Below are 20,656 nucleotides of genomic sequence, written 5' to 3'. Positions count from 1 at the left end.
TGCCATTGACAAGATAACTCGTCATTTCAAATCCAAATGCTCAGTGCCAATGACGCGATAACTCGTCATTTGCGTTTTTTCACGGGGATTACTAGAAAACACCCTGGCGGAGGTCCCTCATCAATATCTAAGCTGTGGGGTGTTGTAGTGACCAACTGTGCCCTGAAGATGGCAGCAGTACACCTTTGGATGAGAGATTAGCCACTGATGCTACCCAGCAAAGCAGGAAGAAGCAGGAAAAATGGAGATTATGGCGCTACAGAATGATATTGTGACGTATCCAGCAGCTCACAGCTCCACATACTAACACAGAACATGTATGGACCTGAGTGGATTGTTGATAATGTTGTGATCGTGAGATAAAACCATCAACTAACCGGGCCAAACGGGTCATTCCTGCGTGTCGGGAGGAGGGGGTGTGGAGGGTGCTACAAAATACCCCCAGCCTGTGAGCCAGATAGCAAAATAATAGGTGACACATAGGAGGTAGCAGCGCACCTTTGGATGAGAGATCATCCATGCTCAGCAGAGCTCAGAAGGAGAAAGGAAAGGGGTTTATGAGACAGAAAATACCGCTACGTACAGAGTTGACATTCCCAGCAACGCACACTCCGACCAGAGAAAGTGTGGAACTCATGGATAATGTGGCGATTGTGAGATAAAACCATAAAGAAACGGGGCAAGCAGTGACACTCTGTATGTCGGGGAGGAAGAGGAAGTTGCGTGCGTGCAGACTGATGGGAGAGAAAGTTGGAGGAACGCCAAAATACAATAAGAAATTCATTCAACTCTGAACCAGATGGATAAATAATAATTTTGCCATCAAAAGCCCGGTCTCAGTGTTTTTTTTTTTTTTTTAATATATAAGTAAACAATGTTCAGATCTTAGAGTTGTCATTAAAGCAAAAAAAATAGCTTTAAAGTCACTGACAGGGTTTTTTTTAGAAAAAGGCTTTTTTCTCAGCTTTTTGCTCTGAAACTGAAGATTTGTGTAAAACTTGCCTTATTCAACGGCTGATTACAAAAGAACTAAAGGAGTCAGAAACAAATGTTTTTTTTGTTGAAAGTAGAGGCTTCAATCTTTCAGAATCTGGCGTCAGATTTCAGATAGTCATAGTGGAAAATATTCTGTGGGTCTTTAAAATCAGTCAAAATGCTCAAAAACGGCTGGTACTGAGGGGGTAGAAAATCTGAGAATGGCTGGCACTGAATGAGTTAATATCCTCAAAAAAGCATTGCAAAGAAATTTCCCTGGTGGTTTTTTTTTTTTTTTGTGTGTGTTATAAAAACATTTTCTAATTTATGTATTACTGTATTGCATTTTTTTTTTTTTTACATAGGATGTCAATGTCATTTATATAGAGGGTGTTCACAGTTGTAGTTGTATGTTTTGTTTTTAATAGCCTTGCGTTAATTCTACCATAGGATCGTAAGGAAACCAATGAAGACTGGATAGAATGGGGTTAACGTGGGCTGTTCTGGGTGCACCGCTCAAAGGTCTGGCAGCAGCATTCTGTACGTTCTGAAGTCTCTTCAGAGTCGACTTATTAAAAGAGAATTACAGTAGTCAGTGCGTGACGAGATGAACACGTGGATGATCATTTCAAGATCGGATTTTGACAACAAATTCCTTACTTTGGAGATATTTCTCAGATGATAAAATCAGTTTTTTGGTCAGATGATGACAGTGACTCTCCAAAGCATACCTGTCAAGTTTTGGATTTCAAAATAAGGGACATTTTCTGGCGTCTATATAACAAAATAGTGATGTATGATATAAATCTCAATAATTTTATTTCAAATGAAGTCTTATCAGAAAGATAATTCTGGGTTAAATTTTCTGACATTTATTAAGAAACAGATGCACAATATGTGTCACTTTTGGATCTTTCACCTGTAAGGGACAGCATGTGTGAGTGAGTTCTGTAGTGTAGCTTGTTCTTGGGAAGGTCTCGATTAGGATGCACTCATTGATCCATCTAATTGAGCTTTACAATGAGTATTTTAACACAAAATAAACTATTATATATATATATATATATATATATATATATATATATATCAATATATGCGATATTGTAGTTTTCTATATCGCCAAAATAGAAAACTCAATATACTGTGTCTTAAATCTCGATATATCACCCAGCCCTAATTCCTAAATTATAAAACAGCCTAAATAAAAACATAGTTGTGTATATGTAAATATATTAACTAACACATGTGCTTCAGTTTATATACAAGTCAACACTTTGCATATTTACTGTTAATTTAACATTGCTTGTCTTTAAGTTAGACATTAACATTGTGTTTTATTCCATATTTTCTGATTATTTCTCATGATCACTCATGTGGTTCTCTGGTATTCACTAATGACTTATTAGACACATTTATTACAGACTTTACATTCTTTAACACTTTATAAACAGTGTATATTTGTGGAGCTTGTGATTGAATGATTTTTCATGGTGACTTACGTGTTTCCTTCTGCTGTGGTAGACGTTAAAATATCAGTTATTAATCTAACAGAACGTGTAACTGTGTCACATCCTGATGGTCTTTATGAAGATAAACTCTCTGTCACATTCTTTGTTTTTTCACTAGAATGTCTTCATTCATCATCTCTTTTCTGAGTTGTTTCCAGGTTTGTTGCCGCTGTCAGCGCTAATCTCGCGAGAACTGCCACTCAGCCCATTTCAGGTGGCAGTTCTCACGAGGCGAGTGACGGTGTTCAGTTTAGTAAGACATCTTTTCATTATTATTACATTAAAATACGGGATATTTACAGGAAAATACTAATACGGGAAGATGGCGGGAAAGAGGGGTAAAATACGGGAGTTTTCTAGCCAAAACGGGATACTTGACAGATATGGTCCAAAGACATTGACTCATCAAACACAACCACAAGGTTTCAGAGGCTGGTTTTAACAGATGCGCCCAGAGCACCAAGAAAGTTCTTGATCAGAGGGATCTTTTTATCAGGAGTGATGATCAGAGTTAACTTTTTGTTTGAATTGAATTCTGCAGATAATTTGATGTCAACCAGTTTTTGATGCAGATACACATTCCAGGAATTCAGATAAGAAGTGAAACTCTGAGTCAATGAAAGAGCAATAAAGCTAGAAATGACAAGACACATTTTTAAAACCACGAATCAACCAACCAAAAGGCACCAGGTACAATAAAAAAAAAAAAAAACAGGTCCCAGAACAGAGCCCTGGGCTACTCCACATGACAGGTTGGACACATTCAACATTAATAGTAATATTAAACGTTATTTAATTTATATAAGAAGTAAACCACTGGAGAACAGTACCAGAAAACCCCATCTCAGATTTAAGTCGATCAACCAGTCTACTGTAATCTACTGTATCAAAGGAAGCTGTCAGATCAAGTAAAACCAAGACTGTGTAACGACCAGAGTCAGCGGCCATCAACACGTCACTGGAAACTTTCAGAAGAGCAGTTTCAGTGGAGTGTATTGATCTAAAACCAGATTGATATTTATCATAAAAATCATGTTGTTGCATGAATGAGGTCATCTGCTCAGCAACCACTTTTTCCATGATTTTTGAAACGAAGGGAAGTTTAGATATGGGCCGGTAGTTTATAGGCTCCCCGGGATCTAGATTAGGCTTTTCAAGAATGTTTTGGCACAAAATACCAATCAGTGCAGCTACGAACAAAATTTCCTGCAGAGCAGACAGACGGCAGCAGGTACAAGTTGGTGCCATCGTGCCACGTGTGCATTCCTGGTGTGCATATAATACCACAAAAAGAGCAAAGGATGTAAATATTTGTCTTATTTTTTTTTTTTTTTTAAAAGACTGGTCTTGACGAGATAGCGTCTATTTGGAATAATACATTTTCTTGGCAAGACCATGTGTTTTTCATTATATCAGTTATTCTAATAGAAGACTGCAGAAGGTTTGGAAACAATATCTCTATGAATAATATGTCTAATACAATAATTAATGGCTTTATCACTCAGTAAAGGGCAAATATTACCAGTATGTATCATTTCTGATTCTATGTCATTTTTTTTAAAATTTTTTTTTTTTTTTACTTACAAATAATGTATGTATTATATTTTATGAAGTTTACAAATCAGTAATACAACATAAAGGGAACAAAGAACAAAGTCAGGGAAAACATCAAGAATGAAACAAATACAGACATTTGAGGCACAGGAAACAGTTCTTCATATAGAAGCAGAGTTCTTTCACCTTTTAAAACGATTAATATAGTATTCATATAATATCTAAACTCAATTTATTATGAAAAAGTGAAAATTTGGAAGAGTGATGAGAATTTCTATTTATGAATATGGAATTTTGCCATTAATATTATGAATTAAGTTTGAAAGTCATTGATTTATTTTTTTAATTAAAGATTAAAAAAAATAACGTCTTTTGGCGTTATTTCTATCATGTTTTTGGTTGTGTTGTAAACATAATATCTAACCGCATTCCAGAATAATACTGTAAGTTAAATTGGCAGTGGTAAAATAAATGTAAAAAATTTTCAGGTTCATTTAAACAAAATGTGCATTTATCGTTCCTATCAGTATATTTTTTATGCACTTTTTTATTTATTTATTTCTGTATGTATGTTAATGATAGTTGTAAATATGGATTTGTTGTTTCCCTGTTATGTGTGAGCTGCTGTAACAGCATCATTTCCTGTAAATGATCATTAAAGTATTTATCTATCTATTTGAAAATCGACATGTTACAGGAATAAATGTGATGTAAAATTTTGAATGAATGAATTATGATCAAATGTATATGTGTTTGAAGGTTGGATGTATAAAGAGGTGTACATACTCTGTAGTGTTATAAAGGGGTTTATTTGTGGGTACAAGGTAAAATAGTGTGTGTGATTTGTCTGGTTTAATTCTATGGGACATGTGCATGATAAATTCATAAATAAAGTTTGTACCAATGCGCCGGTTTTTGTGTGTGTGTGTGTGTGTGTGTGTGTGCGTGTGTGTGTGTGGTGTTTAAAAAAGAATAATAATTAAAGCATTTTATTATAAATTATTAGATATTTCAGGGGACCACATTTGAATTCCAGACGACCCCACATGGGGCCACGATCCCAAGGTTGAAAAACTTTGCATTACATTACGTTTTTTCAGTGTGCAGGAGTAGGGGGTGCATGGCTTCAGGTTAAATGTCTGAAGGGGTACGGGACTGTGAGAAGCACTGCTACGTCATTACTTTGGGAGAAATCCCCGATGACGTCAGCAGGAGGCGTGTCGCGGGCGCTCAGCGGTTGAAGGTGTCAGAGGCTCAGTGCAGGAGACAAGAACCATCACAGGAAACAAGGAAACACAATAATGTCCAGTTCCAGAGGAGAGAATGACAGCGGTAGATCTCTGCTGAGGAGGCTGGAGGTTTTTACTGTGACCCTGTGACCCTGTGACCCCCTCCCACTGTGTAGTAGTTCACTTCATCTGACCCTTATTAGTAGTGCTCCTAGTTCACTTCCATTAGAAACAATGTTGATTATTTTCATTTCATAGCCTCTTATTCTTATATTTGACATCATTATATATCTTTTTTCTTGTTAAAATCAGTATTTGTTCACATTGTGGCTCGGTTTACTGCAGCTTTTCCTCCGTTTAATCTCCACCTGATCCACTTAACGGGAAAGATTAGAGGAGCAACTTATTTAGACACACAAGCAAACCTAGGGCTGCACAACTCATCGATTTTAATCGTGATCACAATTTTCATTTTGTTGACACGATTAAATGAACCTGATCATCAGCAATATTCACATTTAAATATCTTCACTCATGTATTTATTCACGTGGCCCTTGGGTTATTTTTACATATTTATTTAGAATCATTCTTAATTTGAGCTTCATTGTGCACTGTAAACTGTACACATATTGTTTGTTTAAAAGTATAGTGTAATAAAATACACATTTTTTCCAAACATGATAAATAATTGTGACTTTAATCGTGGCCAAAATCGTGCAGCTCTAAGCAAACCTTTAACCAGAGGTGGCAAAAGTATTAGTCTTCAGAACTCAAGTAAAAGTATAGATACATGAATAAAAAGTATTGCAGTTGCTCCCTTACTTGAGTAAAAGTAAAAAAGTACATGCTCCTAAATGTTAAAAAGTAAAACAAAAGGGTTTTTAAACCAGAAAATTCCATATCTTTTATTTTTTTTAAGAACTTGTAGAAAACTGTCACATGGAAACAAGTTCAATTTGTTACCTTTGAACATCTGGATAATTTGGCATTCATTATAAATAAAATGTGTCAAGAAAAAAACGTGCAAATGCTCAATAAAACCTAGAGCAGCTTTGAGTTTAACATTTATAAAAACTTGTAGAAATGCATTAAATCTGTTTACTTTATGAACACCTGGATAATTTATACAGTTTGTAAATAAAATGTGTCAAGATGGGAAAAAAAAAAATAAACCCAGAGCTGCTTTGAGTTTAAAACTGTGAACAATAAAACTAAGGGACCCTCCAAACAGAAAACATTTTGAAACTTTTTTAATGTCGTGACGTCATTTTAGAAGACGTTATAAGTAACGAGCTCATTTTTAAAATGTAAAGAGAAGAAAGTATAACTGTATTTGTTTCAATAAGTAAGAAGTAAATGTTCAAAAGTCACTAAAAAAATAAATAATCAAGTAAAGTAAAGATTACAAAAAAAAAAAAAAACACTTAATAATCCACATTGTCTTTAATGGTGTCATTTTATTGTTTGTAAACTTTGATTTGTGCTTTCGACACACACACACACACACACACACACACACACACACACACACACACACACACACACGCACACACACACACACACACACACACACACACACACACACACACACACACACACACACACGCACACACACACACGCACACACACACACACACACACACACACACACACACACACACACAGTTCGCCGTGTCTCCCATGGTGTCCGGGGACTACAGCTACCAGCACCGGGACAAACCGACCATGGCATCCCGGGTCTCCCTCACCCAGGTCCGCCTGGAGGTGGAGCTGGAGCGGTACCGGGCCGAGGGCCAGTGGGACAAGATCCCGGCCATGATAGAGCAGATGCAGGCGGTAAAGGTCCACGAAGACGGTGAGTGTGTGTGTGTGTGTGTGTGTGTGTGTGTGTGTGTGTGTGTGTGTGTGTGTGTGTGTGTGTGTGTGTGTGTGTGTGTGTGTGTGTGTGTGTGTGTGTGTGTGTGTGTGTGTGTGTATAGTATAGTATAGTATAGTATAGTATAGTTTAAATGGGAACTTTCAGGAAGTCGATGCTTCGTGTTTTAAAAACACTGGGAATAATTTGTGAATTTCATAATTTGTCTGTTTATGGTGAAAGCATCAGTTCAAGTTTACTTTCTAAAGAAAAGAAAAAACAAAAGCAATAAAACTCCATGTTTTAAGACCCAACTCAGTATGTTGTGGTTTTTCCACTGTAGGAATGGTCCCAGTGTTCACACTGCTGGACTTTGGACTGTGATCCAGGTTGTGTTGGTGGGGGCAGTGCCCCCTAGAGGACACCTGTAATCACTTATTATTTTACTGAATGGCACAGGTGTAAAGAGTACTGATATATCCTAGAGCAGGGGTCCCCAAACTGTTCACCTTACCGTACCCCTTCAGACATTTAACCTGAAGCCACGCCCCGACTACTTATGCCTTGTATTAATTAATTCTGTTGCATTTTTTCTTCCTGTATTTAATTATTGTTTGATGCTGTTATATTTCCTGTTTCCCTGTTTTTTGAAGCTGCTGCAACATCTAAATTTCTCCCGTTGGGGGATCAATAAAGTGTTATCTTATCTTATCTTATATTACTCATACACACTGGAAAAAAATCTTAATAATGTAATGCAGTATTTTTCAACCTTGGGGTCGTGGTACCTTGGAATTCAAATGGGGTCCCCTGAAATGTCTAGTAATTTATAATATTTAAAAAATACTGATTAAAAAAGTATTTTTTTTAAAAATGTTTTAACTATTATTCTTTTTCAAATTATAACACACACACACACACACACACACACACACACACAACAACAAACATTATCAAAAGCTAATTCTAGAAAAAAATAAGTCTCTGGAAAATAGGGTCACGAGTCACGACCCAAAAAAGTTGGAAACCACTGATGTAAAGTCACAAACTGTAGCCTTACAATGAAATGTGTCTATATAATAATAACAAAAAATAATAATAATTATCCGTGTAACCATGGTCTTACATCGGCTAATGTATAATTTGTGGTAATGCATGGAGGCTCCTGACTGCCTGTTTATTTATATTTTGGTTTCCAATTTCTATGTTTTATTCATGTACCCCCTATGACAACTTCCGTACCTCTGGGGGTACCTGTACCCCACTTAAGGAACCGAGATCCTAAAGTACTGTTATTTATGGAAGCCTGTTTCACCACAGCAAGTCATAATTATGAGATAGAAAGTCATAATTATGAATTAGTAAAGTCATAATTATGAGATAGAAAGTCATAATTATGAATTAGTAAAGTCATAATTATGAGATGCAAACTGAACGATTGCAGCATTCTACTGATACTGACCGTAATCATTCTTAATTACACTCTGACTAATAATTCATTCATGACACATATTTTGGCTGTTTATTCAGTTAGTTTTCAACACATGGTACATAGAACTGTAGAAAATAGTGGAAGTACATAAATAAGTCTTTATTGCAAAGTGATTCTGTCACATTTACAACACAGCCATACTGTATGCCTCATAGATCAATAGATCAAAGATAATTTGCTCAATTACAAAAAAAAATGTAGAAGGTTGAAATCAACGCTCAAAGGTCAACTTCGACGAATCTCTGTGGTTTTGTAGTAGACGAGGTTGTTGGAACTGTTGCCTTCTGCGGTAACAGATCTTCACTGTTTTTATTTTCATTTGGTAAACAAAAGAGGTTCACATTAACATCTTTAACTTTTCCTGGTTTTTTAGAGCAAATAAAAGCAGCACAAGTTGTTATTTTGACTGAAAAAATTGTTAAATGATCTAAAAAGCTGTTAAATTATATAAAAAGCATTAAATGATCTATAAATCAGGCTGAATGCTTCACTCCAATAGAAAACAATGGGATGTTTTACAGGCAGTGGGGTCATGTGACATCATCAATCACATGATTTCAAGATGGAGGAACACAAGCTCTAAAACTGTAAAAATAATGTGTTTTTTTAGACATAGATCTACTAAGGACATCTCAAAGTTTTTAGGTGACATTAATAAAAACAGTGAGGATCCATTTAAAGGATTTCACGGTGCTCAACCACAGTGTGTGTACACGACCTTCCACATGGACAGTAGAGCCACAACACACATTTTCCACAGGTTTCATAATGGTCTCTAGGCTTACACAGAGAAGGACGAATGCACTTAATGATGCGTCCCTTTGGTGAGGCACTAATGTCCCCACCCTTCACCTCCGATGAGTAAATATGGGCTGGAGGACCCGGCTGCTGTTAGTGTGGATAGTGCACAGAGCAGCATTGTCGTGCTCACTCAGGTGAGACTGGAACTTTAAGGGAGGTGAAGCATCTCCTTAACTCTATAAGAATATCTCCTGTTCTTCTTCTCCTTTGGATTTAGGATGACACACAATGGCCACGGTTACATGATGTGTTTTTAAATTCTGAACTGAATTATTTGGAATGAAAGTGTTCTGCTTCGTGTTTACATGGAAATAGTAATTCCGTATTGAGGTTTAGATGGAAAAGAGGTTTATTTGCCTTTTTTCAATTCTGCTTTAAGTTTGGAGGTTAAAAGAGAGGGTAGTGTTTACACCTAGGTGAGGGGAAGAGAGAGTCAGGGTAGGACAATGGAAGGGGTGGGGAAGAGTGAACTTTTTTAAGGTGAGAGTGAAATGTGGTGTTACAGTTGTGCTTCTTGTGTTGTGTAATCAGTTAAGCCAGTCTGGTGACAAGTTTGGAGACCTTGTAAACACCTAATTCTGAATGAAAATGATAATTCTGAATTAAACTTAAATCTGACTTAGGTGGCTGGTTCATTCCAATTTAAATTCCGAATTAAATAATTCCTGGTTTTTGTATTCATTTAATTATGCTTTAAGTTGGTCAATTTGTGTCTATATCAGCATATATACTGTATACTATATATATATATATATATATATATATACAGTATATATGCTGATTCAGAATATCAATGTTCCAAAGATGTAATTTGAGCCCTTTACCTCTTAAATTGAAAATCTAAATTGCTGCTAAAACTAATAAATGTGGGATGTCCTTAAAATCTGTTACATTATTACTCTACAGAAAAAACTCTGCAGAGCACAAACCCCCGCAATGTAACATATTGTGCAAAGATAACCGTTGATGATATTAACAATACTTTTTAAAACAATACTTGTGAATAAAATCATTTGTGTTCTTGTAGACAAGTTGTTCTCTGGTTTTTACACCTGCATAGTGCTGTTCATAGTAGGGATGTCCCAATACTACTTTTTCATTTCTGATATGATACCAATATTGCAGCCTTGCGTATCAGCCGATACCGATATTGATCCGATATCACCATGAATCATATATATTTTCTATATACAGTATATATAAAAATAATGATTACTTATTTTGTAGTGTGGAATGTTAGAAAAGTCTTGATCAAGTGATGTTACTGACCAATTTATTATTAACCAATTGGTTACATACATTTTAACCTTCAACACAATAATATCTACAATTGAATAAATTAAAAAAATTAATTGGGGGTAAAAAAAAATAATAAAAAATAAATAAATATCGGTAAATTCGGAAATTTGAATCTGATATTTGTTTTCAGGCTAATATCGGACCGATATTCAATATCGATATCGGATCTGGACACCTCTATTTCATAGCGGAGATTTCCCACATTTGCATTCCAATGTTCTGCACAGTTGTTGCCATGAGCATGAAATCATCTCTAAGCTAACCATGTTCATAAGCAGTTTTAAATCATGAATTTGAGCATGAAGGACTTTAAATTCAGCTTGGGAACATGTGTATTCAGGATCAGCACATCAAAATGGTCTAAAACCAGCATGTTCCCTGCTTTTACTCCAATTTGCCGCTAACCGCTAGTTCCTACTCCATAATACGCTGTTGTAAAAAAAAAAGCATATGAGGAAGTGAAAATGTGTTTTTTGAGCTGAAGTCATGCTCTGTTGCTGCTGGGAAATGTTTTGAATGGACTGGAGCTACAGAAACATGAAAACAAAGCCGTACCCCCACCATGGCTCACCTCCAACCCTCTCATCCACAGATGATTACGGCCTGCTGCTGATGGCTGAATCTCTGCTGGAGGAGTGTCTGCAGGAAAACGTTGAGTTATTACGAAGCTGCACACCTTTGATGGACAAGTCCCAGCCCAAACTGGGACGAGCCAAAGGTTTCCTTAACACCATCCTGAGCCGGGGCTTCCTGACGGTGGGAGTTTAGACCACCGTGCAGTAAAGACTTACCTAACCACACTTTAGATTTACTTTCATTTGCATCACGTTTTCTTGCAGCCCAGGTTCTTGAACGAGGCTCTTCTGCTGATGGCCAAAGTGCACTACGTGCAGGGACGCCACCGGGACGCCCAGGGCATGTGTGCCAGGGTTGGACTGGAAGAGCTCACACAAGATGACCAGCCCACCTACCACCTCCGTTTACTGGCTGAAGCTTTTGTGATCAAAGGTACCGAAGGTTATAGAAATGCATCAAAAATCAGGGAAAGGGTTTTTATCTGAGCCAAGGAGGTAAAGTCTTTACCAGCATTTATATATTTGTTTCTCTGTTAGCAGAATTACATCTAAAGTACTTATTTTTAACCAAAGATGGACCTTATGCCATGGAAGATTCCATGAAAGACTAATAAACCCCTGCTTTCTGCTGACACGCCCACTCTGTCAGCCCACACCGCTGTGCGCAGAGACAAACAGTAATACGCACAATGATGTAGTCATTCATCAGCTGAAATCATGTGTCAATCAAGCTCACACACTATGTTATGGGGTGGATCGCTTCTAAATTTACTAAACTTACCTAATGTCAGTAGTTAGGTGTAGTGGCAGGTGTGGCGTGAGTGAAGCTATAGTGATCAGGTGACTTTCACTATGTAGCACCGTCTGCGTGACATGTAAACAAAATTATTAGGCGAACAGACGTGTACACACGTGCACGTCAGTAAGTGTGTGTTGAGTGTTGAGTGTTGTATCCTGTCCAATCACAGCAACCATCTGACTCAGGGGCAAATAGCCCTGCTGTGTCTGTAAATACACACATAGCGTAGATGTGTCTGTAAATACACACATAGCGTAGATGTGTCTGTAAATACACACACAGCGTAGATGTGTCTGTAAATACACACATAGCGTAGATGTGTCTGTAAATACACACATAGCGTAGATGTGTCTGTAAATACACACATAGCGTAGATGTGTCTGTAAATACACACATAGCGTAGATGTGTCTGTAAATACACACATAGCGTAGATGTGTCTGTAAATACACACATAGCGTAGATGTGTCTGTAAATACACACACAGCGCAGATGTGTCTGTAAATACACACATATCACAAATGTGTCTGTAATTACACACATAGCGTAGATGTGTCTGTAAATACACACATAGCGTAGATGTGTCTGTAAATACACACATAGCGTAGATGTGTCTGTAAATACACACATAGCGTAGATGTGTCTGTAAATACACACATAGCGTAGATGTGTCTGTAAATACACACATAGCGTAGATGTGTCTGTCAATACACACACAGCGTAGATGTGTCTGTAAATACACACATAGCGTAGATGTGTCTGTAAATACACACACAGCGTAGATGTGTCTGTAAATACACACACAGCGTAGATGTGTCTGTAAATACACACACAGCGTAGATGTGTCTGTAAATACACACACAGCGTAGATGTGTCTGTAAATACACACACAGCGTAGATGTGTCTGTAAATACACACAGAGCGTAGATGTGTCTGTAAATACACACATAGCGTAGATGTGTCTGTAAATACACACACAGCGTAGATGTGTCTGTAAATACACACACAGCGTAGATGTGTCTGTAAATACACACATAGCGTAGATGTGTCTGTAAATACACACACAGCGTAGATGTGTCTGTAAATACACACACAGCGTAGATGTGTCTGTAAATACACACATAGCGTAGATGTGTCTGTAAATACACACACAGCGTAGATGTGTCTGTAAATACACACACAGCGTAGATGTGTCTGTAAATACACACACAGCGTAGATGTGTCTGTAAATACACACACAGCGTAGATGTGTCTGTAAATACACACACAGCGTAGATGTGTCTGTAAATACACACACAGCGTAGATGTGTCTGTAAATACACACACAGCGTAGATGTGTCTGTAAATACACACACAGCGTAGATGTGTCTGTAAATACACACATAGCGTAGATGTGTCTGTAAATACACACACAGCGTAGATGTGTCTGTAAATACACACAGCGTAGATGTGTCTGTAAATACACACACAGCGTAGATGTGTCTGTAAATACACACATAGCGTAGATGTGTCTGTAAATACACACACAGCGTAGATGTGTCTGTAAATACACACACAGCGTAGATGTGTCTGTAAATACACACATAGCGTAGATGTGTCTGTAAATACACACACAGCGTAGATGTGTCTGTAAATACACACATAGCGTAGATATGGGTCCAACAGTGAAAGTTGATGACACAGGGGAATGTAAAGAATTCTTTTCAGCCAATGGAAAAATTCAGTTGTAATAGTAATTATTCAACTCTTAGTGGCCAGTATATCTGACATTTTACAACTAAATATGCAAAATTAAAATGCTTTTACTAAAATGTGAAAAGTGGGACTAGGATTAATAACCAGCACTACACAATACTCAAATACACATGTATTCAGCAGAAAAAAGTTTGGGTTTGGGATTTAGTTACTCTTTAAGTTTCTGAGCGGATCTGGATCAATATACTGATTCTGGATCTGTTTAAAAAAAATGAAAAATCCTTATGACTCATCAGTCATTGGAGACATTTTACAAAATTCATATCTCGGTAAAAATTGATTGAAAGGTGTCACGGTTCGCATCGATACTCTGAAATTGAATTGCAGTACTTTATTTAAATTTATTTATTTATATATATTGTTAACAGCAGAGGGCGCTATCTATTTAGAATTTGAAATTCAGGAAGAACCACCGTGTTTTAAATCAGAAGTGTGGAAGCATTTTGGCCCCAAGACAAAATGAAAGAGGTGAGAAAGAAAAAACATGTGAAATCCAAGGTCAGAGGGTCACAGAGAGGAAAGGGAGAAACAAGAGAGAGAATGAAAGGCATAGTTTGTTTATTTATATTATTTTTTTGATATGAGATTTGTTTAAAAGTCCAATTGTTGAGGCACAAAATACATTTGTTGCACTTTTAAAAAGAAAAAGAACTATTATGCAGTTTTGCATTGTTTACTATAGAACCAGAATTTAAATGATTAGGCTTCTTCTTCATTTGTATTATTCCTTTATTTATTTCATTCAGGATTTATCTTTGATTAAATTGCATTGTTTTGCATATCCGGCCATTTAGAGCATCAAATTCGGCCTGTACGAGAAAGCAAAAATGATAGAAAAAAATAATTAAACATCTTACAAATGACCAACAAATTAAATTAAATATTTGCAAAGGTCAGTTTTCCATTTCTAATATCACATGACGATAGTCGTTTTTTATATGAAATTGTTGAAATAACTCCATTTTTCCAAATCTGGTGAATTTTCCTCAAATTATTCCCTATAATTTCCCCAATTTCCCAAAATCCAAGACATTTAGGTAAAGATCCTGCAGGGACTGATATACTCACATACTTTATCTTGTAAATATCATTTACATGTGGAAGTGCAAACCAGGGCACATTAATGCTGTTTTTGTTTTTTTTCCACCTAGTGCCCACTTGATGATGGTACCATGAGGATCACTGATGCAGATAACTGACAATATGAAAAGAGGAGATTTGGAGCTTGTTTACAAATAAATAATTATTAGGATTCAAATATAACAAATATAGAAATGCAACACTTTTTTTTGCTCCCATTTTTCATGAGCTGAGCTTAAAGATATAAAACATTTTCTATAAACACAAAATTCCTATTTCTCACAAATATTGTTCAGAAATCTGTCTAAATCTGTGTTAGTGAGCACTTCTCCTTCACAGAGATAATCCATCCACCTCACAGGTGTGGCATATTCAGATGCTGATTAGACAGCATGATTATTGCACAGGTGTGCCTCAGGATGGCCACAATAAAAGGCCACTCTATAATGTTCAGTTTAATCACACAGTAGTTCTGAGGGAGCATGTAATTAGCATGCTAACAGCAGGAATGTCCACCAGAACTGTTGTCCGTTAATTGAATGTTCACTTCTCTACCATAAGACGTCTCCAAAGGAAAGAGAATTTGGCAGTACAGCCAACCAGCCTCACAACCGCAGACCACGTGTAACCACACCAGCCCAGGACCTCCACATCTAGCATGTTCACCTCCATGATCGTCTGAGACCAACCACCCAAACAGCTGCTGCAACAGTCTGTTTGCATAACCAAAGAATTTCTGCACAAACTGTCAGAAACCGTTTCAGGGAAGTTCATCTGCATGCTCGTTGTCCTCATCAGGGTCTCCACCTGACTTGAGTGGGTAAATGCTCACATTTGATGGCGTCTGGCACGTTGGAGAGGTGTTTTCATGGTTGAGGGCAGATGGCAGACAGCGTGTGTGGCGTCATGTGGGTGATGTCAACGTCGTGGATGGAGTGGCTCATAGTGGTGAGGTTATGGTATGGGCAGGTTTATGTTATGGACAACCAACACAGGTGCATTTTTATGATGGAATTTTCAATGCACAGAGATACCGTGACGAGATCCTGAGGCCCATTGTTGTGCCATTCATCCATGACCATCACCTCATGTTGCAGAATGATAATGCACAGCCTCATGTTGTAAAGATCTGTACACAATTCCTGAATGGCCAGCATACTCACCAGACATGTGACCCATTGAGCATGTTTAGGATGCTCTGGATCGGCGTATACGACAGTGTGTTCCAGTTCCTGCAAATATCCAGTAACTTCACACAGCCATTGAAGAACAGTGGACCAACATTCCACAGGCCACAATCAACAACCTGATCGACTCTATACCAAGGAGATGTGTCGCACTGCGTGAGGCAAATGGTGGTCACACCAGATACTGACTGGTTTACTGACCAGTCAGTATCTGGTGTATATTGAAAATGTTTGAGGTCTTTGAGTTCAGCTCATGGAAAATGGGAGTAAAAACAAAAGTATTGCGTTTATATTTTTCTTCAGTGTATTTGACAGTTAATTTACTGAAAGCTGCGTGAAAAAAAAAAAAAACAACGCACATAAATGAGAAATATTATACATAACAACAACAAAAATACACAAAAAACACACAACAGCAACAAGCGGCCATTGGACGCACTTTGCAGCTCCTGAAAGTTAACGCACAATATGAATCCAAAACTCACACAAAAAATACAGCAAATTACACAAAAAGACAACAGAAACTCAAATAATGATAACAAAAACACTCCTATAACATGCCAAATTAAACTAAAATATTCAAAAGAACAATGAAAGTACATGAAATGACCCCAAAAACACACAAAACGTAAACAGAAAGGAATACAAAATGACAAAAAAATACGCAAAATTGGTTGAACACACAAGACAAACACAGACACAACAGCAAAACAGACAAAATGACAACAAAAACACACTATATGATGACAAAAATCTACAAAATTAGGCTTAAATAAATACACAGATTGACACACAAAAATACCCAAAACAAAACAAATGCGCACAAAAGTAACAGGAAAACACACAAAATTATATTAAAATAAATAAAAGAGGAACAAAAATAGACAGATAGACACAATAAATTCCCAAAATAAAAAATCTGCACAAAAATAACAGGAAAACACACAAAATTATTTTAAGAATATACAAAAGAAGCAAATACATAGATTATCATAAAGAAAGCAACTCTGTAGTGTGTTCTCTGTGTTACACTATAATGTATTACACTGTAGTGTGTTATACTGTAATGTGTTCTCTGTATAACACATGGATAGAGATTGTGGCCAAACCACCTTTTGATGGTCAGATATTAATACAAGAAAAAATAAGCTGTTAATATTTTTCTAACTAAACGTAATTCAGGTGCACATCTTGGTACCAAATCACTGGAACCAGTCCAGGTCACGATGGTCTGAATGAGCTCTTTTATTTTCCTATCTGCCTCTCCCATGGGGCACGTTAATCGTACTGTATAATGACGGAGTCTGATCCAGCTGAATAAAGGGAGAACACACCTGTCCACATCTTGAATAATTAAAAACATTGGCCTCTAGGTGTGCCACGCTGCGCTGCTCTGCCTACATTAGGGGCCTTGGTGTAGTAAACACTCTGCTGTAATATGAACTTTTTGGTTTTATCGTTATTCAAAGCACTGCTTTAAACACAGATAAAGACAGGCCTCATCGATCAATAAATCATATGTTTTTACAGACAAAAATTGGTCAAAGCTTGAATTCATCGCTCACAAGATTGTTTTTTTGACTCTCACAAACATTGGGTTTGTTGTGGGATCCTGTAGAACAGAGGTAGGCAACGTTAATCACAGCGGGGAAACAAAAATGTTTGTTTGATCAGAGGGTCACATGATGCACATTCATGTCAACATTTAGAATAATGACTAATCTTAGCATTAATACAGGGAAGAACAAAGAGTTTTTATAGTATTTCTGTGTGATTTTCTGTCATTCTGTGCATGTTTGTTGTTGTCTTGCTCGTAATGAGGCCTTTTGTGCATTTCTGTTGTCCTTTTGTGTATTTTTACTAAGAAAATTATGTTTTTTGGAGTCATATTGTGTATTTGTGTTGTCATTTTGCTTTTTTTGGAGTCATTTTTGTGTATTTGTGTTGTCGTTTTGCTTTTTTGTTTGTTCTGCTGGTTTGCAGAGTAATTTTTTTGTGTTTTTCTTGTCTTGTGTTCTTTTGTTGTCATTTTCTTGAATTTTGTATATTTTTTTGAGTAATTTTCTGTATTTTTGTTGTCATTTTGTGTTATTTGGAGTCATTTTGTGTATTACTGTTGTCGTTTTGTTCACTTTTGTCGTAGTTTTGTGTGTTTTTGCAGTATTTTCTGTGTTTTTATTGTCTTTTAGTGTATTTTCCTGCAATGTTGTAATTTTTTGTTTTTTATTGTATTCTTGCTTTTGTTTTGTGTATTTTTCTGCCATTTGGGGCATTTACTTTATTTACTAAAATTAGACCAAGGGCAGGCGGTGAAAAGGAAAAGTTTCATGACAGATTTGGAAAGAAAGAGAGCGAGGATAGTTCAAAGAAGCATCACCCAATACCAGAGTACTGGTAGTTGGTTTTGAAATAAAACAATATTGCCATTGATTAGATGTACGGTCTACACATACATTGTCAACACTTGAGGAAACTAAGAGTTACAAGTAAATAGGAACACTGGCAGATCTCTAAGGTGTAAAGAAAAGCACATTTACGATCAGGCCTATCACTTTTGTTGTTAGTGTAAATATGTCTCTGTTCTGTGTCACATTCTTACAGGAACTCTTGTCTTTGTTTATGGTGTTCCTCGTGTAATGACGTCACTCTAACAAATATTAAACTTTGGCCATATTTGGATGTTTCTGTAGAAAGCCATAATATCAATGTCCGCCAAAGTTTTGGCTCAACTTTCAATCCATAAAAAGAGCAGAAATGTGTTGGGAAGTCACTTTAGTGCTTGTGCTTTATAAAATATGTGGGATCGTTGCTGGCAGCTTTAAATAATGAAGAAAAATATGAAATACTGGATAATAATTGCTCTTTGGTGCTCACTAAAGATACTAGACTTCTTAGTTTCTCCCATTTTCCAGTACAAGATTGTAATAAATATTTTTCTAAGTTGATATCCATTCCATTACGTTGTCTGCTGCTTATCCCGGTCCAGGTTGCACGGGCAAAATCCTCAGCAGAGAGGCCCAGACCTCCTCTCCTCAGCCACTTCCACCAGCTGACATATTTCAGCTGCTTGTAACCAGAATCTCTTTTTTTTGGTCTCTCATCACCACAAGGTCTCTTGAACAAGATCCAGAGATACTTGAACTTTTTGACTTGGTGACTTGGAGTTGGAAATCTAGTCTTTTCTGAGTGAAAACCATTGCCTCAGATTTAAAGGTGCTGATCCTTATCCCATTTGCTTCACACCCAACTTCAAACTTGAGCCTGAGGTCGTTGTTATATGGAGCCGATAGAACATCAACAAGGGGAGCCCTGGTGGACTCCAACCCTTACTGGGAACTGGTCTGACTTAGAGCCAGCTATGTGGATCAGAATTCTGCTAATTTTGTACGGGGACGGAGTGGTAAGCGTTGGCATATATGTCATGTGACAAGATGTTGCAATAATAAAACATCACACGATAAATCCTTGAATGTACAAGTGGTATTGCAATATTGCGGTAAGGGGTGGCGGTTGACACTAGTTTAATGTCTTAAAACAGTGTTTCTCTAATGGGGCTACGTGTACCCCTAGGAATACGCGATGGCACTACAGGGGGTACTTGAGAGAGAGAGAGAGAGAGGGAGTGGAAAATGAACAAATAAAGTGTTAGTCTTGGTCCCACCCCAGGCGTGAGATGGCTGGAAATTTGGGATGTAACGATTCACTCAACTCCCGATACGATTCGATTCACGATACTGGGTTCACGATACGATTCTCTCATGATTTATTTTACAAAATGGGACTGTAGACAAATGATGACTGAAAAATATTGTACTATTTTCCTTATATTTTTAGTTGTCAAAAGAATCCCTTGATAAACTATTCAAAATAATGCAATTTAACAAAAAAATAAATCTTGAATGAAATAAATAAAGAAATAATACAAATGAAGAAGAAGCCTATTAATTTAAATTCTGGTTCTATAGTAAACAATGCAAAACTGCATAATAGTTATTTTTCTTTTTAAAAGTGCAACTGAAAATATATTTTGTGCCTTAACAATTGGACTTAAAAAAAAACCCAGTCATTTCACTGTATTTACATTAGATATTTATTTGGACCAGCAGAGGGCACTGGTAACCCAGTGGTCGGTTGGCATGCAGATATTTTTGCAGTGAAGAAGAGATGCTATGCGCTAGCAGACAGAGCTAACAGAAAAACGTGACTTTTACAGATATTCTTTCGGTGTGAAAGGGGTAAGGAATCATTTATGAACATGTTTAAGAGTAGAAGGCAGCCAGAAAGAAAGTAGTAGTAGATTCCACCCGCCGCCTATATTTCTGGACAAGAGAAGGATAAATATATAAAAAAGTACGGCAATTTAATTTTCAGAATAGCGATGTGAACCGTGATACCTGTGAATCAATTTTTTACTGCCTTACTATTAATCGTTACATCCTTACTGGAAATGATAAAAAAACATCAATACAAATAAATGTATTCAGGAGCCACTAAATCAGTGTTTTTCAAGCTTCAAACTACACACCATGTGTGGTCGCCTGGAGTTTA

At 36.9% G+C, this 20,656-nt stretch overlaps 1 protein-coding gene across 1 annotated transcript in view; it reads left to right on the top strand.

Moving 5' to 3' along the window:
* Positions 1 to 6,916: 6,916 nt before the first annotated feature.
* LOC114476342 (tetratricopeptide repeat protein 7A-like) overlaps positions 6,917 to 20,656 on the top strand; it is a 77,523-nt gene continuing 63,783 nt past the window's right edge. The window contains exons 1-3 of the mRNA XM_028467775.1: positions 6,917 to 7,122; positions 11,307 to 11,470; positions 11,554 to 11,722. Coding sequence (XP_028323576.1) covers positions 6,948 to 7,122; positions 11,307 to 11,470; positions 11,554 to 11,722 — 508 coding nt within the window. The 5' untranslated portion in view covers positions 6,917 to 6,947. The remainder of the gene's footprint in view (positions 7,123 to 11,306; positions 11,471 to 11,553; positions 11,723 to 20,656) is intronic.

This window comes from Gouania willdenowi, chromosome 15 (genome assembly GCF_900634775.1).
Source record: "Gouania willdenowi chromosome 15, fGouWil2.1, whole genome shotgun sequence".
NCBI lineage: Eukaryota > Metazoa > Chordata > Actinopteri > Blenniiformes > Gobiesocidae > Gouania > Gouania willdenowi.
The sequence above is the reverse complement of the archived record's forward strand: the minus strand, read 5'-3'. Positions and strand labels throughout refer to the sequence as shown.